Below are 24,383 nucleotides of genomic sequence, written 5' to 3'. Positions count from 1 at the left end.
ATAAATCTTAAAACTACGACAGCCTCCAACGTGCCTTCAATTCTCCAAAGGGGCAGAGACCCCAGTTGAGGGCCAAGGCTCCTGGAATCCCATGCATGGCTCAGCAGGGATAGGGGTGGCCTCTAACACTACTTACATCTCACTATAGTAGAAATATAAAATGGTTGGCACTTTGTTTTTGTCCAAGCCTATCTCCATGAGCTGTGCCAATCAGGAGTAGAGTTTCTAACTTGAACTTATAGGGCCTGAGTCAAGAAAGTATTCTCACAAAATGTATTCTCGACTCAGCACGATTATATTAGGCAGGGATTCAGGCTCAATTAAGTTGCACATCTCATCCTCACAACTCACACAACTCATACAATACACATAAAAGTACAGTAGCCTAATGTAAGCCAGCATGGGTTGCAGTAAGGTATAGAAAAAGCAAATATATATGCCAGCACAACACTGCACCAGATCTCATTGTACTTTCTTATAAATGCCTGACATGAAGCAATAAATCTTCCTATACAGTCATGACCCAGAACTTGTTCCTGAGTACTTTTCAACTTATTATTACCCTAAAATAGCTAGTTTGTGAACTGTAGTCTCATTCATGTAAAAGTAATTAAGTTTACTAACCAGTTTTAAATAGGCTGAAATGTTTTAAGGACTAAAGCACTCATAAAGCACACTACAAATATTTTGTGCAAGATTCAATCTGTTAAACAAATATGATTATCACGAAAGTCAAGGTCAAACAAGGTAAGGAGGAAATATAAGGACAATCTTCTCTGTTTATCTAACTCACACAAAGAAAAAGTTACAGACGTGTCCTTCAAGCTGCTCTGACCCATTCTATTCCAGGAACCACCATAATTGTTTGTCTGCATTCAAAGAGCTGTGGTCAGGGAAACATTTCTGGGGAATTTGTCATATTTTAAAACTGCAGAAAAACAACTCTGATGATACTTGCCTTCTTTCCCTCCCCCTTTTGTAGCAGCTTGGTTGATCAGCAACTTTTGTGTTGTTGTTTTCCTTTTGTGATGTTGTGATTTCCCCCCCTTCTATAAATAAATTAAGAAAAACTAAAAAAGAATAAGAATGGAGAAAGCACTGCTTAGTGGTAGAGTGCATGCCTTGCATGCGTGTAGAAGGTCCCAGTTCAATCCATTGCACCTTCAGCCCAAAAGACCTGTGGTAGCAGTGGTCTGAAAGCAGGAGTCTGAGACACTCCAGTTACAGTGCACAATACTGGGCTTCTTATGGAGCGAATGCAGCCTGCACAGCTATCCCAGAAGCCAGAACAGCAAGAGGGATTGCTGCTTTCATAGCGCAGCGATCCCTCTTGCTGTTCTGGCTTCTGAGATTCAGAATATTTTTTTTCTTGTTTTCCTCCTCCAAAAATTAGGTGCGTCTTGTGGTCTGGTGCATCTTATAGAGTAAAAAATACGGTATACTAATACCAGTGTTTTTTTTTGGGTGTGTTTTATTGAAATACTGATGATTTAACTCAACAGCACCAGAAATCTCTTAAAATCATTTTGTCAGGAGAGTATTTTAATGTGGCTTCAACAGTTGTGCATCAACAGTCTTATTTCTTGCACAGGAGACAGCTGGGGAAAAAAGCAGCCACAAGTCTTCCTTTCAGTCCCTTTACTTTACATTGCAAAGTATGAAAAGGGAATTAAATTAACTCCAAAGACTTATTGTCATGTAAACAGACTTGTATTGTGCCCAATGCCAAACAAGTTTCTTTTATAGACAGCCAGTTCATATACTGCCAAATCGGCATGAGCATGATGAGTACCGCCTGCCAACTAGAAATTCAGATTCAAACTGGCTTTAAAATGCTCAGTTTGTAGAAGTGTTTCATAAGTGCATTCTGCAGAAGCAAATGGATGATAAATATTTCAATAATCATTATCTAAGAGCAATATTTCAAACAATGTTTAATGTACTTAAGTAAACCAAACTTCTTCCTTGGTCAATAAAATCATACTATTAATTACATTTGATCATTTTTGTCTGCCATATGTTGTCCCCTACAACAACAAAATATACAATAACCAGAGGTTATCCATCAAAGTTCCATATTCACAGTGCAAATTCTATGAAATGAAGTTCTGAGTATAGATCAGAAGTATATAGATCAGAGTTCAGGAAGAGCACCAGAGGTTTAAGACTGCACTCACGACATAATCCAGTACTACGCATTATGTTACAGAATTTAACAGACTATGTGCTTCAGTATATGCCTTTTATTGTGTGTCTAATATACAACTTCTATTCTAACATACATTTTATTTCCAGATTATATTATAGCAGAGTATTATCACAGACTGTAAGCATTCAAGCTGGTATCAGCAGCAGTTTCATGAGCAAAATGAACACTGCAAAATGACCACAGAAATATCCACAAGTAATGACAATATTTCAGTCTCACTGATGCAGAGATAGAGAAATCTCCATGTTTGCAAAATATTGCCCCAGTGCAACATGTGAAACGGGCTCTTAGTTTGCTATTTCAGCCTAAGTATTCTATGCAGTACCTCCTGGCATCACCATCTGCTGTCATTAAAATTTCTCAGAGGAATTAAAAGGCTAGTGATTGCTAAATAATTTATCAACCACAGGAACACACTTTTTATGTACTGAATGTCACTAACATTAGATGAAGCAAAATACTTCGGTCTTTCCTGGATCACTGTCTTGCAATTAATTTTGTGCAGCTTCATCAGTCATGGAAATGGAGTGAATTATTTCCTCTTGTTTCAAACAAGGAGTTTAATTCAAAGAGACACATTTCCCCCCTCAAATATACTTTTTAATGAGTTCAGTAGCAAAATATGGGACTATTAAATACCCACTAAAATCTTGGTAAAAATAATTTTGGATGTAATGTCGGAATGTAATGTTAGACCAATTCAAGCTGTATACATTTTGTACAGGTGATAGAAGGGCTGAATTACTCAAGTTTCTTGATTTATACATGTTCTTGTGCATGGATTTGTTTCACTGCAACATCAGTTGGGAACCAGACTATTATGGATAAAACTGTCAGAAACTCCCACAGTGGCTGGATAAAGCAGCATTATAAACAATTTCTTTATGGGTTGCCCATGGTAAGAATCTTCTCCAGGCAAGCAGTCAGAAAGCTTTATCTAACTTTTGTGTGACGACGATGACACTTCCCTCATCTAACAGCAGTGGGCCCGTTTGTATAGCCCAGTCTTGGAGACTAATAGAAAATGTGTTCCTCAATGCTCTGTGTGTTTTCCAGTGGAGAAAACTGGTGATCCCGATGAAGCCCTGATCTCAATATGGAATTGCAAGATGAAACAGTCGCTCCTGAGCATCCTCTCCAGTGTTTTGGAGCAACTCCTCCTTGATCGTAATGATGATTCTCAGTATATAAATAAGCAAGGCCCACTGATTATATAACCACATTTGCAGAACAGCCGGGGGTGGCAAATGCTAGGAAAATCAATACACACACACACATATAGAGAGAGAATTCACTACCTGCAGTGTATGTAGTGTCTGTGAACCTTTTTTTTTTTTTTAAAGGAAACATAGAAATTAATCTTGTGCCTGCCTTTTCAAGGTTCTTCAGTCTGTCAGTGAGCCCACAGCCTTCACATTTTTGGGTATTTATTGACAGAGTGCTAGGTTTATTAATTTTATTACCCTAAATGTTGTATTTTTATAATGCATATAATGAGATAACTGTTTTGGTTGACAATTTTCAACTGTTATACCTAAACAAAAGATTGTGGCAGTTTCAGTACTGTTCTTCTGTTATTACCTGTATTTAAGGTTACCCCTTAAATAAATTATTTTATTCCATCTATTAATGCAATTATTCTAATTTTTAGCTTTCTGCTGAGCCTGAAAAGTTCTGATACCCTCTGACCTTGAATAGTTTTGTTGCAGCATTTCACCAATTCCAACTTTGTATGGGACATTTTGACAGACCTGAAACTTGGCAAATCTTTATCATCTGTCCTCACAAGACACCTGTTGTAAGGAAAAAAAGGGACTCCATTTTGAGGTAATCATGCACAGAACTCAAGCTTATGACAAGAACAAGGAGCAATTGGCACATGCTCTGCCTATCAGACCAATGGGAAATATATGAGCTCAAGAAGGGAGTATAACCGCTTGTATTTATATGAGTGGTCTTTTATCTATTTGTGTGCCCTTGAATAAGAGCATTTGGCATTGGGGATTGATGAGGAATTCCACACATCTGCCTCCCTGCTTGCAAGGCTAATTGCCCCACTGCACTATTGAATAGGTATAAAGGTCTCCCCTGACTAACATTAGGGTCCAGCCTTTTTAGTTTTAATAGCTTTCCAGGTTGCTAGATGCTGCACCTTTCTGTACTTGAGTGGGAAATAACATTATGCTTCGATTGATCAATCCCGGTGTCTGTTTGGCCTCCCTTGTTGGTGCTGTTGAGTAAAATGGGACTGGGTGGGTATTTTCCTCACAATACAGCCAGCCCACAAAAGCTTCACTGCAGCTTCCTACCACTTGGTAAAGCGGTGAAGAAGGTAAAACAAAACTGTCAAACTAGTTTTTTCTCTCTACATAGAACTTGTGCAAACAATTCAACTGCATGAACGCATACATTTAGCAACTATACACTGCATGTTTACTGATTAGTCATTGTACATGTTTTGTATCAAAAGCCTCCCATAAATAGGGGCACATTCTTTTCTTGCTTGCTGAGACACACAGTATTAGAGATATCTAAAACAGCTGGCTACATGGTGAATTAAAAAATTGAGAATATTTTGGAAAATAAGATCATCTAAGTGTAATTTACAGCCAGAGTTTGGAAAAAGCTGAAATTAAGCTTTTCACCTGATTAAGGAAACTAATCATATGTGTTGTGATTGCGATCAATCAAGTAAATCTGCACACATTTACATTTTATTCACTAATTTTAAAAAGCAGTATAGAAATTAAAAAATAAGCAATACGGTATAATAAAATCATTAAAAACTGTTCTTAGTGCTTGCTATGACATGCATGCATAATCTATCTTTAAAAAAGGCATTCCATTCCATTTCCTATCCAAATTTTTAGTAAATGTATTTTAAAAGGCTGCATTTAAGAAACACTGCTGCTACATATGCAGGGGGACCTTTTTAAATCAACCAACCACTTTAAAAATCAATTAATATAGCTGAATAATTAGTTGGTCTAGAAAAAGAGAATGAAGACAAATGGACAGCAATAGCCATTTAGGATTTGGTGCAGTAGCTCAACCTGAAATTCTGCTGAAGATAGCTGGTAATCCCTGTAAAATAATTAAGCAATTGATGGCTAGCATGAACTGTTACATTTATATTGCTTGGACATACCACTAAAGCCCATTTAGTCAGGGTCGGGGCCATCCCAAACAAGTGCTTTAGGTTCAGGTGTACAGTGTACCTAATGTTGTAACAGTACCTCTTACAGGTATACTCATCAGGGGGCACTACTGCAACTATTAGTGTGTGGGAAATCAGTATTCACCTCAGGGTAATATATAATGTGTGTTAAGTGAGAGAGGGAACCTAGGTATATCTATTGTGAGTGACTAGAGCCTTTGTTTTTAGTAATTCATTCTGCTTTTCTTATTGGTACCCAAGGAACAGCTCATTGTCATGGTGAGATTGTGACATCTCCTTGTACAGAGCCTAACAAGAGATATATAGCAGCCAATCATTTATCTTTGTCCTCCTACTCTACTCCATGCTACTGTCCTTAACCTTCAAGTAAACAGAGCTATGAAAGGTAGGACTTCTTTTTATTTTCAACAGTCATTCTTTACCCTCCTTTCCCCTTTTTTCCATTCCAAGTGTATACAGCCCTCAAATGGCCGACATGCCTTAACATGCTTGAAATAAATATCCTAAAATGCAAGTCTTTCATTTGAGTTCTGATCATGCCTATGCCTTCAAAAATAATGGTTCAAGTTCAACACAAAGTTAAGCTGAATAAAATATATTGCAATAAATGGGCTTCAGCATGCATAACTGTGTTGGGTTGTGAGCAGCATATTTTCAAACTTACTCAGTTCAAATGTTTCATTTTTGAAAATTGCTTGATACACACACATACTGTCCAACTAATTGCATAGTACGTCAACTGAAAATTGTACAATAAAAATCTATTTCCCCTTTTGGAAAAAAAATCAGATTCCACAATGCAATTCCCAAAATTATTTCTGTCCCATTGAAGATGTTATAAGTTATGAAAAGGCATTTTAAAAATTATAAATAGTACTATCTATGAAAAAAGAGATAGCTGTTGCCATTAGACATATAGTTGAAAGTTTTAAAAAATTAATCTCAAACACTGATGTAGGATTGATACTTTTCAATTAAATTTTCATCTCCTTTCTCATAGAATTTTTTTACTATTAGTAACACAATAAAACTTTCAAGTTACTTTCCCTAGGAAGCACATATCTCTTTATTTGCAGAGTTCTTCAGTCATGCTAAAATCAAGCTGTAATCCATACCCCTAACAATGGGTGCAGGGTTGGGGGGACAGATTGAGCAGAGGTGCCTCTCCATCCAGCCCTGTTGGCTTTCTGCCCATGGAGTGACACTAGCATTACTTGGCTAAATTACAAAGGTCCCTGTTCTGTAACAGCAGTGGCAGACCTTGGGGTCTCAAGATGTCCGTGGTGCCCTGTGCAACATCAAAATTCAGCACCCCCCTGACTCTTGCCTTCCATTTTACGTAATAGTTGTGATGCTCCTAATGGTCTGCACCCTAGCCGCCTCTGGCAACAGCACACACCCACCCAGTCTGAAAACCAGGTGTTCTGGATCTGCTGAGCCAGCCCACTTGATGGCACTGGGGCTGATTGTTATTTCCCTGCCCACTGCCTTCCACCCTGTGTGAGCAATAAGGCTAGAGATGCAACTATTGCTCTATTGTTCTCTCACATTGCACTGCTGCCCAGCTAGTGTTTGGATTGTCCTGCAAGCATGTTTTCAATACCTCAGTCCCTCCCCTTAAAATGTAATGTAAGGGAAATGTATGCTGCCAAGTAGTTATTTATTTAGAACCTTTATAAACATTCCAATCAAAGTAACTTTGATTTTGTATGAATATAAAATAAAGCCACACAGTTACTGCAACGCTGCATGTGTCTACTCAGAAGTAAACTCTACTGAATTTGATGGGACTTTCTCCCAGGTAAGCATGCACAGAACCGCGCAGCCTGAGTGCATTTTTAAAATTTATTTTTCTAACACATGTCCGTTTAATTACATTTGGAAAAAGAGATATAGCATTTATACAACATGTGAAGAAGCTAATATGAGGTACATTTAGTAAAGAAAACTAAAAAAAAAACCTCATATATGTGTGCTAAATCATATCTCCATTGATTTAGGACAGCAGAAATTTGTCCAGTAAAATGTTTATAGAAAACACTGTCATTGGTCACAAGAGAATGATTTGAATGTCATAAAGTTGGTGCTATCTTTGAAATCTACTGCACTGTATGCTTGACTATACATGTAATGGTTAAAGTTAATCCATACATCTGCTAATCACATTTGACAGAAAATTTAATATGCCACAGTGCTTCATTCCTTAACACATCAAGCTTGTACACTGTATTGCATATGAACAGACACATGAACTCTACTAAACTCATAACTACTGAATCTTTGGCAGCTAGGTAATCACCCATTTTTCTCCAGCATTCTCCATCAACAACAATATAGCATCCAGATAGAAAAATGCTGCTTATTATCAGTATTTTTTTTATATGGGCTCAACCTCCTATACATGACATTCCTTCTAGTTCAACCACAAATACCTGAGATCAGAAATTACTGCAGCTACAAAGGCCAACAAGTCACAATATTATGTGCCAGGCCTATGCAGGCCATTCAGATAATATATTTCCATAATAGCTAGTAGATTGTCTCTAATATTGAAATTTTAAATGTTTTTCCTTATTTATTATTAAAAACTTATTCGACTTTTTATGATATAAATATTTTTCATAAATTATTCTACATCACACTACAGTTCGTACTTGCATGGTATTGAGGAAGTGCAAGGGCTATGCCATCATTATATATCAATGTTTGACACTTAATCGCTCAGAAGTGTAAGCAGATCTTAGGTTTACTTATTTAATATTAAGGAAAACTGTGTGAAGTTTACCAAGAAATCTCATACAGAAGTTATTAAGAAGAAGAAAAAACCACAACCCATAGGAGGCACAAAATTAATTTTTGGTTTTTGCAAGATTCTTACCTTTTATGTCAAATAAAAAGCCGAATGGCCAAAGCTAACGCAACAGAAAAACAATAAGTAATATAGGAGGCATCCCGTGCTGTCTACTCTGACAGGAAGCAGTTCCCTGAAGTTTCAGGCATCTATATTTTACCATCCTTGCCATCAAGAGATCCTTTAACAGAAAATGATGAGAACTGATCTTGGGGCAGTATCTTAACAACAGGCAAAAAGACAGATGAGGCTTGTCAGTGTACATGTTTGTCTGTTAGAGGTCTCTTAGGAGTTCTGTTGATTACCATATGGTTTTGTAAAGTTGGTATTTGCACTGTTCAGACTACAAAATGGTGCAATAAGGATAGTGCAAGTACACTATCTAGTGATGCTTAATCCAATTTCCGGTTTCTCCCTTTTCTCCAGGAAAGGAATTGCAGATCACCAGTCACCTCAATCAACACTGCAAATGGCCCATGGTAAGCTTATAATGTAGAAAACACGATGGTATGATAAGTATAGGTATCAGCTACTGAAATCACTGTGACAGTTGTGTTCCTATTTCTTGTACTAGAGAACCTTAACTAGTACAGCTGATATTGTAGAATTATGATCTTCATAACGACTGCAGGAAAGGCTGAGCACCTATCGAACCTTGTGGTTCTGCAATTAAACATATTTTTTATTTTGTGTTTTACTGACAAATGAAAGGGAGTCTAGTGGCAAGGGGACACTATTACTAGCCTCAAGGGAAATATTATACTATATTTAGTATATTAAACAAGCAGAAATTTTAACTGATTTGGATATAAACATGGTTTATACCCTTTCAAGGCAATCCTGTGCATACCTACCCAGAGGTCCTATAGAATTAAATGAGACATTAAGGCAAGTGTGTCTAGAACAGCAGCCTTATCTACTGTGCTATGCCAACAACCTTTATGTCAAAATATTAGATTTTCATTAAACCTCAGTACAGTTATATAAGCAGCTAAATGCTGATTTCTTATTAGGGTTGCCTGGCTCTTATTAAATCAGTCCAAGACTTATTTTAATGAAAGTAGGCAATGACCCAAAAACCCAGTTTTGGATAGCTGTCCCAAATGCTTTTGCAGAGAACATTTTAATTTTTGAATCCATATATACAAATGGCCACAAAACAAAGCATGTGTGCCTACAAATACAGTATAGGTTACATTGTGACACCAACCCTGGAATTATCACCTGAGGAAGGTGGTTCTTTATAGAATGACATCACAATGATTCAATCTACTTATTGTCGTGCGTCATATCTCAGAGCTCCATTTGGCATCCTCTAAACCAGTGTTCGGCCACAATTAAAATAGTGTGTTCAGCTCCATTCTCTATAGGAAGGCAATAAAAAGGGATGAAAAGCAGCAGCAGTATTCCTAAGTAAGTTTAAGAGGAGCGAGGTTAAATAACAGAAAAATACAGCCATGGGTGGGTGGCAGTGATATCCACAAAGAAAAAAGAATGAGAGGCAGAGCTAGGCCTCCGTTTCAGATAGCAGGTGATGTGCAGCGAGGTGCTAGACGACAGAGCTGTTTATCCCACACTGGCTGCCCCTGTGCTCCCTAAACCACCCCAGCTGCCCTCAGGTGTGGATATCGCCCCCTTGTCCCATCACTGCTGTTGAAAGCAGAGTCAGCAGTTGTCTAGGTGGCTTGTGTACACAGAACAGGAAGGGAGATGGATCGTAATCTTCTTCGCCTCGGGCAGCGAAGTGTCCCGGGGCAGCAGCGCTGAAGGAGGGGCGGGAAGAATGCAATGGCCGAGCCCAGAAAGGGGAAACGAAAACCGGAGCCAAGTGGCACGGAAACAAGTGCAGTAGTAGAAAACCAGAGCCAAACCTAGATGTGGGGGAAGATAACAGCGTCACAGCCAAGTTACGTCGGTCTGAGAAAAGCCCAGCGTGCAGCTCCCGAGTTGTCGCCGTGCCCTGCAGCCGTGCCAGTGCCTAGCAGGGCGCGGAGAACGGAAACTGCCGTACCCTCTTAAACCGACTTTGGGAGCGGCCATGCCATGTGGGGAAGGCAGTGCAGGGTCAGGGTCAAGGGAAAGCACTGCTAGGCGAGTGGAGCGAGAGAGAGAGGGCGCTCACAGACACCGGGGCGTTTTTTCCAAGTGTCCCGAGTAGTTCACTCTGCCTCACCGGTTCTGGCTGGGCCAGACCTGCCTAGCGGCCCCACCTGGCTGCGCCCGACGGAGGCGGCTTTTGAGGCTGGAGTGAGTCAGCGGGTGGAAAAAGAGGGCAAAAGCGCGGCAGCTCTTGCCTCGCATGTCAGGCAGCTCTCTCTCTCTCGCTCTTTTTCCCTCCCTGGCGGAGGCGGGGGCAGCCGTTTCTCGCTCTGTGTGTGTGTCCGGCTCAGACCCCTCCCTCTCCGGACTGATCGCTCTGTGTGAGACTCTCCCGGGGACGCCCGGAAACGCCGCCTGGGCCCAAAGGCCGCAACCGCCACCCCAACCGAGCCCCCTTCCCTCAGCCCTCGCCTCCTGCGGCTGCCACGGCGGGCTAAATGTAGCCCCTGCAAATCGGGCGGGGAGGTTTGCAGAAACATGGCGGGTAGGTAGCACCTCCCTCCCCAACCCCCCCTCCCACTCCCAGAAACTCCGTCCGGGCGCGAAAGAAACACCTCAGTCCGGACCCCCCCTCCCCCGCTTCAAGGAAAAAGCAAAGGGAAAGCGCCCTTTAGCGAGTCCTCCTTCACCTCAACTCATCGATTTGGGGGGTTGCCTCCTGCCTGCCTACCTACTTCTCTGTGTGTGTTGGGGAAACTATGGCAGGAGCTTGCGAGGGGATTTATCTGAGAAATTAACGACCTTGTGTGGCAAGAAGGGCTTGTGGGATTTGTTGCCAGATGTAGGCGTCCCCCTTCTTTCTCTCGGCCCCGTGAGTGTGAGGAGGGGGCGCTTGGGGCAGGGGTGTGTGTGTGTGTTATAGCAAGGCGCTCTGGTGGGGTGTGTATTAAGGGTGTTTTACAAAGGGGAGTTGGTCTGGGGTGGGGAGGAACCCCCTCGGCTGGAGTTCACTTTGTCTTGTCTCTCTCCGCCTCCCCCCCCCCATTCCCCCGTCTAGATCTGTCGCTGCTCCAGGAGGACCTGCAGGAGGAGATAGACGGATGTGAGTAGCCCCAGCTGCAACAGCTTCTCCTTCTCTTTCCCTCTTCCCCAGCGCACTCGGCGGCGCTGCCCGGGCCGCCCCTTCTTCCCAAGTCCGTCTTGGGTGTGGGGGCTGGGGCGGGGCGGTCCCACTTCACTCGCACCCGGAAACTCAGGGGATCCTGGGTCTGGAATGAAATGGGGAGAGGGAGCCTGTTCCCATCTAACGAGGGTTTGTTCCTTGTCTATATATATGTGTATATATTCATAAAATACAACCGGGAACGGGGAGGGAGAGGGATGGATTGCGCGTGTGTGTCAAGCTCTCGTTTGCTTTTGCTTCCGCGAATAAATGCTTTTGAAAGCGTGGAGGAGGCCCAAGTTGCATTGTGGGAGGAAGCAGCCATGCTCAGCTGTCCTTGCCCGTTTTCCCCCATACAGGCATTTATGTGTATGGCTTGTAAACTTGCTCGTGTTTGTGCCTGTCTTGATTTTGTTGTTGTTGCTAGTTTTGTTTTACTTTTCTGGAGACCACGAAGGGAAAATGGGGAAAGTTGTGAGTTGGATGGGTTGGTTGTGATTATAGCATTACTGCTGCTATTCTGATGAATGAGATTTAGGTCACGTTGTACTTGAAGCTTAACAGTGCCTTAATATTGAGATACAGTACTAATAGAATTCGTCTTCCCTTAATAACACTTTATTAATTGCCATCAGAACTCATTGAATGTTCTCATATAGGAATTATGCTTGTGTGCTTTTTAAAATCAAGGTGTGTTCAGGTTTGATATATCCATTGAATATTTAAATTGTAAAAATTAAATTTACATTTTAAATGTCAAAATTTTTATAATACTAAAATTTAATACATTGATATTTAAAAGTTAGCATTTATGTTGAATTTTGGACAGCTAGTGAGATTTAAAAATGCATTGTGATCCATAAAGGGTCAAGAAAGCAAAACCCAAGATTGGTAAAGTTTGATACAACAGTGACCTTGACTTTGTATGTTAGATAAATGGAATGATGCATATTCTTCTGAATTAATTTGTGGCTGGTTTGCAGGTCTGTTGTATGAGGTTCAGGTCTTCTAGTTAGATTTTGACCTCCTTTCTTTAGTTTTTAATCTTTTAAAATGTATTGTGTACATATCAGACTTTAGAGAACTGATGCTACCACCTTTTTGAATCAATAGCATACACACACACAGAGTAATGTGCATTTATGTTCTGAACAGAAGATAAACCTGGGTAACTCAAAATATTTTAGTAATGTATATGAATATACACTTAATTTTTTTACAGCAGTAAATTCATGATAGGTGACCAGTGCAGGCATCAGTGATTGTGTGGAACAGCCTTCTCCACCTTGGTGCTTTCCAGATGTTTTTGACTACAACTCCCATGGATGTTGTAGCCAAAATATGTGGAGGGCACTAGGCTGGAGAATGCTGGTATAGAGTATTGTGTGAATTAAATAATGGAGAAGGTACTGTGGAAAATAATAATGAAGTACCTGAATTAAATAAAATATAAGTATAGAAGAGAGTTTAGAAGATGTGTCCATATTAAAAATACATGCTCCAGAATAAAAACGTAAGAAGATTGAATAATAGAGTGTCCTTTCTAATTTCTGCTACTTTTACTTACCATCTTTTTCTTGGAGAGAGATTCTTTGGTATAAATTTTGATGGTTAACTCTTGGATAGGAGCACTTAGTAAAACATAATTTCTCTTCCAAGGCGATAGTAGAGGGTGACATTAGATGAAAGCAAAGTCAATTGCTGCTGTAAGTAGTGTTGTAGTATTCACCACAGTGCAGCTGTATACAAATTAATATTCATGATGTTGTCTCCTTTTTATTCTCCATAGTAAGTGATGCTTGCCATATGAGTTGTCATGCTTTTGAGTTCTTGATTATTAGGGTCTTAGTGTGAAGGTTTTATCTCAGTGGAGCACCTATCAATGAGTGCAGTGTTTGAATTCTGCATTAGCCTCCTTTTCTGTATTAGCATCATTTCCTGTAGAGGTCTGCTTGGTGCCAAAGTTCTTCAACTGAGAACACTTTATTTCTTCTTCTCACATGCTTCATCCTCAGCTTTGTACCCTGTATGTTCTTGTAGTATTGCAGCTGTCTTGGCTCTTCATAGAGGGAAATGGGCCATCAAAAGACCTGATTTGTACTCATGCCTTTTAGGATTTTTAAGCAGCCCAGATCTGAGACACTGATGCCAGCAAATCTGATTCCTTTTAATAAGCTGATTTCTAAGGCGAGACTGGTGACTGCATACTTTATTTTTGTTCTCTGTTATTTTAGTGACAAACGACATATACAGTCAGTTATGGTAATCCACAAATCCTTGACAAAAACAAAGGCCATAAGCTGCTGAAATGCCCCAAGTGGCATTTGTGTCTAACCAATGGTAGTGTTTCAGGGTTGCCTCTGGTGTACCTTCTTAGCTTGAAGACATCTTTCTTTTTTAAAAACTGTGTCTGTGCTTCTAGGTAGACAACTTCAATTGCTAATGTTAAGCTTTTGTGTGTAGAGCATAAACCAGGAACAGACAGAAGCAAAAGAAAAATTGTGACTTCAGTGTGTGATGAGAGGTAGAAGAGCATACATACACAGTAAAATCTGTTGGTGCAAGGACTTCCACTTGTGCAGAGAAACTTCCCCTCCCCCTGTGTGCCTCTGAATCTATTCTGAGAGTTCTCCATACCCTCTGGAGCAGATTGGGTGGGCTCTGGAGATGCAAGGGAGGAAAGTTCTATTTAGCAGAAGCCCTTGCACCAGCAGGGTGACTTAGATGAATACAACGCATTGCTGTTTAGCATGGTCACTTTGACCAGTAGCAACTAGGAGAATAGTAGAAAGATTTCTTGTTCTTTTGAAACCATCTGAGTATAGATGGAAAAACAGTATATTCGTCTTGGATAAGTTTGTGAATTTCATTTACATAGGAGAATAAAATTGATGGTTGTCCACATTCCACAGTGAACATGAGTTTTCTTTGTATAATAAATGTCATTTCTGAAAATAGACATGTAACTGAATTGTCTATAAACTACAGGCAGAAAGGTGCCAAAGATCAGAAAAGGAGGTACTTTCAATAGACGTTAGGAAAGCAATGTTATGTGGTTAGTAGCATAGGAGATTCCATAAGGGATGACTACACTGTTGAAATATGTTTAAATGAAAGAGTTCAAAATTATGCTTACAAAATGGAATGGTATTTGGTAACAGTGTGCAAATTTTCCTACTTTTTGTGGGCAAACAGTGATTGCTGTATCCTTTAAAAAAATCCCAAAACTGTTGTACATTGTTAGGCAGTAGGTTTTTGAGTTTTAAGATTTATTTGAATTCAGTGCATTTATCTAGGTTTTTGCTTCCTATTTAAGTTAATTCTTTTTGGAGGTTATTTTTTATGTTTACAATATTGTACAATTTTGAACACTTTCCTATGTTTCCATCATGTTAGAGCAGAGGGGATAGGAACCTGTAGCTCTCCAGATGATGCTACACCTCCATTCGTCCTTGATAGTTGGCCATGCTGGCTGAAGCTGATGAACACTGAAGTCAAGCAACATCTGGAGGGTCACATGCTTCCCATCTCCTTGATACAACCAGATCTTGTGTTTACACTGAGATCATGGTGATGTTCCATAAACATTCCCCCCCCCCCCGAATATTGGCATCTATTAAAAGTTATATGAAGTAGTAGAAATGTTCATCTCCTGTAGGTGTTGCTTATAAAGGAAAATATTTATGCATCGTCTTAATACATTTTATTAAACTAATAAACAGTGATGTTTTGGATGAATGGACATACAGTAGTACCTCGGGTTAAGTACTTAATTTGTCCCGGAGGCCTGTTCTTAACTTGAAACTGTTCTTAACCTGAAGCACCATTTTAGCTAATGGGGCCTCCCGCTGCTGCCGCGCCACCGGAGCATGATTTCTGTTCATATCCTGAAGCAAAGTTCTTAACCGGAGGTAATATTTCTGGGTTAGCGGAGTCTGTAACCTGAAGTGTATGTAACCCGAGGTACCACTGTACTTCAAGGAGAATACTGACAACCTAGTTTCCAGTAAGTTTCATTGTTGCAGGAGTAGCTTAAAATATAATGCTAAAGCAAGCAATCAGTACTTTGATATGTGTTTTTAAGTCAGCTTCTTAATGTTAATGGACACACCTCTCTACATTATTATTACTATTCCCAAATATAAGTTCTGCATGGGCTACCTTGAGTTTTTCACATCTGAATATTGGCAAATAAGTGAAACAACATACAGTGGTACCTCGGGTTACATACGCTTCAGGTTATAGACTCCGCTAACCCAGAAATATTACCTCAGGTTAAGAACTTTGCTTCAGGATGAGAACAGAAATCGTGTTCCGGCAGCGCAGCAACAGCAGGAGGCCCCATTAGCTAAAGTGGTGCTTCAGGTTAAGAACAGTTTCAGGTTAAGAACAGACCTCCGGAACGAATTAAGTACTTAACCTGAGGTACCACTGTATCTGCCATTTCACACATGATATGAGACTTTGTGTCCACGTTTGGATCTGCCTTTCATTGCTGAAAACTTTGGTCAAATGAGATGGTTTCAATTCAGTTTTAAGTGAATAGCAATGGTACAGTACACAGCTGTGCTACATCATGTCTCTGAATACCAGTTGCTGAGAAGTGTGAGTGGGGAAGAGCACAGTTGGTCCTACTCTGGTCCTACTTGCAGACTTCCCCATGGCATCTGGTTGACCACTATGATAACAGAATGCTAGACTAGATATACCTTTGGCCTGATTCAGTAGGATTCTTCTTATGTTATATACGGAGGTACAGCTCAGACATCTTTTGATTTCATAATTTTGTTTTATATAAATAAATATATTGGAAGTTTTTCTTTTAGCCAAAGCCATTTATCTGAAATATTCCTACAGGAAAAAATAAATAAATGAAACAGACTTTCTAGTTTAAATGTGATAGTCAAACAATTTCACAACTTTACTTGAAAAATATTTTTATTGGGATATATGTAAATATTTTAAAACCTGACAACTCAATAGCAAACAATCCCTACATTGCTTAAATGTTTAGAAAATCATGTAAAGACACTCAAAACTGCTAATACAGTGGTACCTCATGTTAAGTACTTAATTCGTTCCGGAGGTCCATTCTTAACCTGAAACTGTTCTTAACCTGAAGCACCATTTTAGCTAATGGGGCCTCCTGCTGCCGCTGTGCCTCTGGAGCTCAATTTCTGTTCTTATCCTGAAGCAAAGTTCTTAACCTGAAGCACTATTTCTGGGTTAGCGGAGTCTGTAACCTGAAGCGTCTGTAACCTGAGGTACCACTGTATACTGTACCAATTTTAATATGCCTAAATAGCATGTTTAATTTGGGAAATGTAGTATTATGGTGCACATGTGCAAGAACTTTCAAAGAGTAGTCATGTGAGAAGCTAATTGCAATGCTGGACAGTTTCTGTTAGACTGATATTATATCCATGTATAATGATGGTAGTGGCTTAATTTTCTGTAGGAAAAATATAGCAGCTGAAAATTTACATCAATTGTTTTAATATGTGTGCTCCTGTTTGCTACAAGGAGGATTTGTCAAGGATATTGTGAATACAGTGGTACCTCGGGATGCGAACGAGATCCGTTCCGGAGCCCCATTCGCATCCTGAATAGAACGTAAGACGCGTCTGCGCATGCACAGGACATGTTTTGCCGCTTCTGCGCATGCGCGTGATATCATATTGACCGTCTGCGCATGCGCGAGCGGTGAAACCCGGAAGTAACGCTCTCCGTTACTTCCGGATTGCTGCGGAGTGCAACCCGAATCCTGAAGTATATTTATCCCGAGGTATGACTGTACTTGGAGCAGTTGATTCATGGGCAGGGACTTGAGAGACTGTTAGCAATTTGTGATAGTGCCAGAGAGCCCTAATCATGCACCAAGGGTCCTATTGTTATGTGTATACCATAGGTAACAAGAGACCGTTATCCTCTACGCTGTAGAATAAGTGTAAAATAAGAAAGCATGAGACAATTGGAATATTCATCTGTATGAAAATAGATGGGGAATGGCCAATTCCTCTTCCCACTGTACTCCAAAAGGATAGAACAATGGAAAGTGCTCTATCTGACTTATTAAAAGCATTGCTCTTGTAAAAAGACTGTTAATAAGCCAGTCACTCAGTGAAAGCAAAATGGAAAATTGAGAGAGTAGTTAGAATGACAGCAGTGGATTCCATAGATGACCGATCCTTGAACAAGTGGGGATCATCCATGTTTTTTGGAGATAGCTGGTACTCACAAGATTTTTATGTCTGTTGCTTTGACAATATGTAAGTGTTGGTGATTAAACTTGATCAGATTGCTGCTGACATGAATAGTGTTGCAATAAGTTGGAAGATAACATCATGGATATAGGCTGACTTCTTCCCCCACCCCATCCTGAACTTAAAACTAACTAACAGATTTGAAGAAATACAAAGTACAGCCCAGCAGCATCTAGATAATTGCGCTAGATGCCACAGTCACAGGTACTTCGCTCTGCTGCTTCCAGGAGCGAAGCCTTGGATTTGCTTCAGCATTATGCCTGAACCTAGACTTGTGGTTTGCTTCCCTCCAAGCAATTAATTATAACCTGTTTGTTTTTGGCTTTATTGCCTATGGTTCCTATGTAATGCTAAACAAAACTAGGGCAGCACAGTAGGAGCAGAGGAGAAGCAAAATTGTTAGCCCTGTGCACCAGCATGCTGAATGCTTATATTTAAACTATACTTAACCTTCAGGACTTTTAAGTCCTGATTTTGGTTTTAATGAAATTGCACTTCCTAACTACTTTCTTGGGTCTTCATCAATTTTGAGCTTCATATTCATTTATGTATATAAATTTGGCTACTAGAGGTCTTTATCTGGTATGACAGGAGAGGTTTTCAAAAACAGTTATTTTACTGAAGGACTAGTGGAAAAAGCAGCCAGCTGCAGATGGTGTGTGGTTTACAAAATATTTGAGACTGAAGGAAATTGGAGAACAATTTTGTGCAAAAAGTGGATACAGTTCAAGAAGAATGGCTGAATTGTACAAAAAGCATGCTTTGAAAGGGAAGAATGGTAAAGGCACACAAAGTTTTAAGACTAATCTGTGTTGAAAGCAGACTGCTGCATAGCCTAGCTTCTTCTCAACATTAGGCATCTGTTTTAAAATATAGATTTGTGATTATAAGGAATGTTTCTGATGTCTCTGATAGTTGGTGTGGATGACTACAGCTCAGAGTCTGATGTGATTATTATACCTTCAGCCTTGGACTTTGTCTCACAAGATGAAATGTTGACTCCTCTGGGAAGATTGGACAAGTACGCTGCAAGCGAGAATATTTTTAACAGGTATGGTATTTTAGCCTAAATAATCTGTTTTATAAGGAGCTATCTTAAAATGTTTTGTGTGCAGGACAAAACTTAATCTCTTTTTTACAAGGAAATTCTATGAATTAAATTCACACACTTGTCCACCTTTTTCATTTAATGGATTATCTGTCCTTATCAAGGGCTATTTGGTACATTACTTTGTAAGAAGATATGTATTTAAGATTTGTATTGTATTCACACTATAACACAGTAATGTTTGAAGAGACTACAATTCATTTCCAAATGTAAGAATACCAGCTGTACACATGATTAAAGATGGTGGCCTCCTCGTATGTTACATTTAATGTAACATGTCTTCGTTTACAAGGATCTGTCTGCCATCTGATATCAGAATATACAATGTTGTAAAATTCACCTTAGTTTTTGTTGAGTTCTAAGGAAAGATTTTCCTCTTTTCGTATTCGGTATTCTTATACAGTGGTTTAATATTAGTATTCTTTTTTGGGTAATAGTTCAAAATGGTTTGTTTTGATTTTTTAATGTTAAGTATTCTGTTCTGAACAGTTTTTTATCCTGTGGGCAGCAGGCCATATTTGGTGTAGCAGACAAAAACTTGGACCAGGAAAGCTGGGTTCACATTGCCACACAGCCATTAAACTTTGGGCAAGACACACACTAAGGGTTGTTGTGGGCAAAATAGGGTAACCCATATATACTACATTGAGTTCTCAGAAAGAAGGCTTGGATGCAAATGTGTTACATTAAGGTGGGATAGATAAATTATTTCTTGACATGTAAAAGCTATAAACTTAGTTCCACAATATTGCAATTTTATTCTCTCATGTTCTAGGCAAATGGTGGCTCGAAGTTTGTTGGACACTTTGAAAGAAGTGAGTGATGATGAGAGAGATTGTATTGCTGTACTGGAAAGAGTCAGCAGGCTAGCTGATGATTCAGGTGTGTAGTATGAGCTATCTTAATGAGGTAATGAAGTAGATTAAATGTTGGGGTGGTTAATGTGAATAGTGTATAAACTAGATTATATTTCTTTCTTTATTCCATGCTATTAGTATCCTCAGTAGTTCGTTCAAAAAAGCAATTGTTGCTTTGCAGCTGCTGAAGGATCATGATTATAAAACCAAATTTGTATTATTGCTGGCAGCACTGTAAAGAATATTTAGAAAAGGATCAAAATAATACCTATTTCAAAATGGCTCCTAATAGCAAGGAGGCTTTACAGGAAAACAAGGAGACCATAAAATGAGAGAAAAATGGAGACTGGCATAAGGTATTAAAGGCAGATTAAAGGCAGAAAGTGGTAGGGAAGTGCAGTGGAATGGGGATATTGGCAAAAATTGCACCCTTCCTATTCCACTTAGCAGATGCATCCTCTGGATTAAAAGGACTTTAATGAGCACAGGGACATCAGTTGAATTCCACAATTAATACTACTTGCAAAACAAGAAGGATTAGTGACTTTCTTGAACTTTTAATTCATGAAGCAATAAATTTGAATCCAAAACGATTCCTTTATGACCAATTAGAGATAGTTTATTAGTACTGCATTATAGTAGGTATTTGACTTTCGATCAGGAGATCGATAACATATGATTTACTGGTTCATCTTGACATTTTTATCAATAGAGCCAACAGTACGAGCTGAATTGATGGAACAGGTGCCTCATATAGCTATGTTTTGTCAAGAAAACAGGCCTTCAATCCCTTACGCTTTTTCAAAATATTTATTGCCTATTGTGGTGAGATACCTTGCAGACCAGAACAACCAGGTGAGAATTCATTAAAGTTATTGAATAATTACACAGTTGTGTACAGATTTTACATGTTTGAAATAAACTGCATGCAGATCTTGCAATCCTCCCACTTGTTATCCAAAAATTCACTTACCTGAACATAAACAATTATTCCCAAACCTTTACTACACGCACAGTTGATTCAGATATCCGAATAGCCACAATTTGTCCACTCCGTACTTGTTTATGTTTTGCTGGTTGGCGGCCGCCATTTTGGGGGGGGGGAGGGAGGATAATGGATTAGAAATGTTCCTGCAGGAAATAATGGAAATTGCCAGCTTGTTATGTAAATGCTCTTCTAATAAACAGTTTCCTGAGAATGCATTGTGTTTGGTAAGCGGGACCTGTGTTTAATAGTACCATGTTAATACTCATCCAAATAAATTGTTTACATAACAGCATCAGTGTGTATGGGACTTTGAAGTAGCAACATGACAGGTCCCTTCCCATAGGGGCTGACACCTGAACATTCACTACAGGGGAGGGAAAAAACAATGCAGTTTAGTGGTTTTGAAATTTCACAATTATTTGGATCAGTTAATGTCCCAACAACTAAAATTAGATTAAAGAGTTTTGAAATAAATTTGTGTCACAGACTCCATAATTAAATTAAAAAATTTATATTAGTCTTCCACAAACCGATGTCCTTATAGTTCAAAACATCTGGAGGGCATCATGCTGGGAAAGGCTAGTCTGTATGAATAACCTGTTTACTTCTGTGTTCTCTTTAGTGCCTTTTGCAGTGGTACTTGACCAGTGTTACATAGTAGCAGTAGTATAAATATTATCAAATTAAAGATTTACAATGGTATCATTCCATATTGTCAGTGCTGCCTCTAGGTCCCAGCTCACAGAGGACCAACGCTAAGTTGTTGTAATGTACAAAAGTCTTTATTAAAGTCCAATTTCCATTTCAAAGCCACAGCGTGCAGCACTACGTCTTGGACTCTAGATCGGCGAAGTCCCGTCTGAGTCTCCTCCCCTTTGACACCAGTTTAAGATCCTAGCCCTGCTCCACCTTTTCCACTGCTCTCTCCTCCTCTGGGTCCTCCTGCCTGCTGGGGCATTGCCCTTTCTGGACTCTTCCGACGCTGAGTCGCTTAGCTCCTCCCCCTCCCTCCGGCGGGCTTTAGGACCCGGTTCCCAATCCTCATTCTCTGCTGTCCGCGCTCCTGTACATTTGAACTTGCCTCTCGCGCCAACCCAGTGACCTTTCTCCTAACCGTTACACTACTTCCGTCACTGCTTCCCTCTTCCGGGATACTGGCCGGATCTGACCTCCCCTCCGTTGTCCGACTCTCCGATGGAGGCGTGGTCATCTCTGCCTCGTCTTCTCTCCCTGGTGGGGAATGCACTGGCCCCGATACTTGGGACTCTTCCCCCCCACTATGCTCTGGTGGGGAAGCTGGTCCTGATCTCCAACTGCTGCTCTGGGAGTCCCCGCTGGCCCATTGTTTCTGGAGTGTCCCCCTTGGGACCCCCCTTGCCCTGGCCACCGGCGCCCCCTTCTGTGAATCTTCCGATCCACTGTCATCTTCTCCTATGCTCCCCTCGGATTCCTCTCCCTCGCTCTCCATTTCCTCCCCCTCCTGTGCCTCTGCTCCTGAGCCCCTGACACATATGTTAAAGAATTCATGGAAATAAATACTAACAGTGTATGGCAATATCCCAGACAACATAATCCTGTGTAGATCCTATTCAGAAATAAGGCCCATTGAGTTCAGTGGGACATTTCTAGGTAAATATAGAGTGGAGCCTGAAAGCGATTCACAGGAGTTAGTTCTTGCTGTCTTATAAAATGTTTGTTCTAAAGCTTTGTGTCATAGGTGGAAACATAATTCAAGTCCCTTCCTCTCTTCTTTTTAAACATAGGTGAGAAAAACAAGCCAGGCAGCATTACTTGTTCTTTTAGAGCAAGAACTTATTGAACGATATGATGTGGAGGCCAAAGTATGCCCAGTTCTTGTAGAGCTGACGGCTCCAGACAGCAATGATGATGTGAAGACAGAGGCTGTGGCAGTAAGTTGGAGGATGACTTTGCATTGTCTATATTAATTAATTATCTGGATTTACTAAACAGCAAACATGCTTGCTTTCCCATAGAGTAACCTTTGTCATGAATGAGATGTAAACTAGTGCTTTTCAGACTAAGATAATGGTGTAGTTATAGCGATAAGCATGTTTCAGAGATCATAAAACATTTTTTTGGACCAAGAACAGAGGAAATGGAAGAATGGTGATGCTTCAATCCTGCTCACAAGTTGTTAAACTCCTGGAATAAAGCATCCAAACTATACAGGATTGCATCCACTGAACTTAATGTGGATCAAGAACTCAAATTAGAAAATAATTAGAAAAAAATTAATTGCCTTTGTTCTGTCTTATTGGGCCTTGCAAACAAGGAAAATTATTTCACCCATGATTTCTTTCTTTGTCAATGTCTGGTGGAGGGGGAAAAGGAGTGAAAGGGTTCACCTCATTCATTCAGCTGGCTGTAGCTCAACAGCCATTGAAAGCTAGCAGCAGGCACTTTCTTTGACACATACTTGGTCAGGGACAAATGTGGTCTGTGTCTGAGAAAGAGTGGGGGGAGGTATGTGTGATCTGTGTGAGAGAGTTGCATTTATTAAAATTCTATCACATCCTTCCTCCCAAAGGAGTCTCAGGTACCAGTGTATGTATGTATGGTTGGTGTGTGTGAGTAGGGAGGGGAGTTGCAGGTAGGTCTGTGAGAGAGAGATGCACTTGGGCAGGCAGATGCATATGTGTCTGTGGTCTGTCTGTGTGTGGTGAACATGTGCATGTGTTATGCAAGACATAGTGTGGTGTGTGGTGTAACCATTTTCTAGATTTTTCCCTGGTAGGAATTGGGGGGGGGGGAATCAACATTGTATAATCTCCACAATCAGGATTAAAAGGTCATAGCTAACTTCTCACATTACTCATAAGGGGTGGAGCATGAAGCAGCAATGAGTGTGCTCTTATGTTGTGTCATGCCACCACCAGCCATTTTTTGACTGGTGCCCATGGTGCTTTCCTAAAATTCAAAATACTACTACTAGACCATAAAGCTAGGCAACCCCTAGCTGAGACCAAGAGAAACATTTTTTCATTGTATCTGCCTTCTGTTAATTTTAATTGGCAAGAGCATTTTGTTTCAATGTACAGAGAGGATGCAAGAGAAAATACTAATTAAGCATTTTGTAATAAACATTTTCATAAAAATGCTATTGGATTACAGGCAGGAATTTTTGCATATCTAGGAATGCAGTGATACCAGATGCATAATCAATGTTTTTCTTGTAATTAGATAATGTGCAAAATGGCCTCTATGGTAGGAAAGGACATTACAGAGAGGCTCATTCTTCCCAGGTTTTGTGAGATGTGCTGTGACTGCAGAATGTTTCATGTTCGTAAGGTATGACCTTTTTCCTTTGTAAATCTCTTTATTTCCCTTCTTTACCTTGCCAGAATTTTAGCCCTGCTTTTTTTGGAAATAGAAAGCATTTATTCTAAGTAGGAATCAAAACCTCCTTTGTTAATGCACTGATCTCTTGGCAGCTTTGTATATGTAGGTCTTTCCTGTTTATTGGAATGAATGAGGAAACTATAGGTAACGATTATGGCCATAAACAACCATTGTCTTAAGATGTCAGTGTGGCATCAAGAAAATATGACTTGGGACTCTGGAGACATGACTTTTAAGTCCCTCCTCTGCCAGGTAGCTTAGTGGGTAATTTTGAGTGAGTCATTAACTCAATAGCTAACCATCACAGATGGTAGCTAAGAGGCTAAAAGTGTGATAACTCCTTGTATGCCATCTTGCATTTCTTGGA

The 24,383-nt window shown here is 40.0% G+C and overlaps 1 protein-coding gene and 1 long non-coding RNA gene across 12 annotated transcripts in view; one reads left to right on the top strand and one right to left on the bottom strand.

Moving 5' to 3' along the window:
- Positions 1-3,822: 3,822 nt before the first annotated feature.
- On the bottom strand, positions 3,823-10,228 carry LOC310848147. The gene is made up of 3 exons (XR_014566176.1): positions 10,110-10,228; positions 9,463-9,602; positions 3,823-4,002 (listed from the first exon to the last, which is right to left on the bottom strand). It is a non-coding gene; the product is annotated as an uncharacterized lncRNA (long non-coding RNA).
- Positions 5,660-24,383, top strand: part of PPP4R1 (protein phosphatase 4 regulatory subunit 1) — a 37,049-nt gene continuing 18,325 nt past the window's right edge. Inside the window, exons 1-8 of one of the 11 annotated variants that reach the window (XM_083746774.1) lie at positions 5,660-5,772; positions 8,665-8,717; positions 11,336-11,380; positions 18,619-18,754; positions 19,587-19,693; positions 20,381-20,523; positions 22,420-22,566; positions 23,858-23,965. In XM_083746774.1, coding sequence (XP_083602900.1) covers positions 8,708-8,717; positions 11,336-11,380; positions 18,619-18,754; positions 19,587-19,693; positions 20,381-20,523; positions 22,420-22,566; positions 23,858-23,965 — 696 coding nt within the window. In that variant the 5' untranslated portion in view covers positions 5,660-5,772; positions 8,665-8,707. Of the gene's footprint in view, positions 5,773-7,156; positions 7,189-8,664; positions 8,718-9,530; positions 9,652-10,180; positions 10,823-11,023; positions 11,150-11,335; positions 11,381-11,439; positions 11,591-18,618; positions 18,755-19,586; positions 19,694-20,380; positions 20,524-22,419; positions 22,567-23,857; positions 23,966-24,383 lie in introns of those variants that run through there. The other 10 variants (XM_083746777.1, XM_083746773.1, XM_083746770.1 and 7 more) reach the window with 10 other exon arrangements.

The sequence above is a fragment of the Podarcis gaigeae genome (assembly GCF_964106915.1).
Source record: "Podarcis gaigeae genome assembly, chromosome: 7".
Classification (NCBI taxonomy): Eukaryota; Metazoa; Chordata; class Lepidosauria; order Squamata; family Lacertidae; genus Podarcis; species Podarcis gaigeae.
Note: the sequence above shows the minus strand (reverse complement) of the source record. Positions and strands in the feature narration are given on the sequence as shown.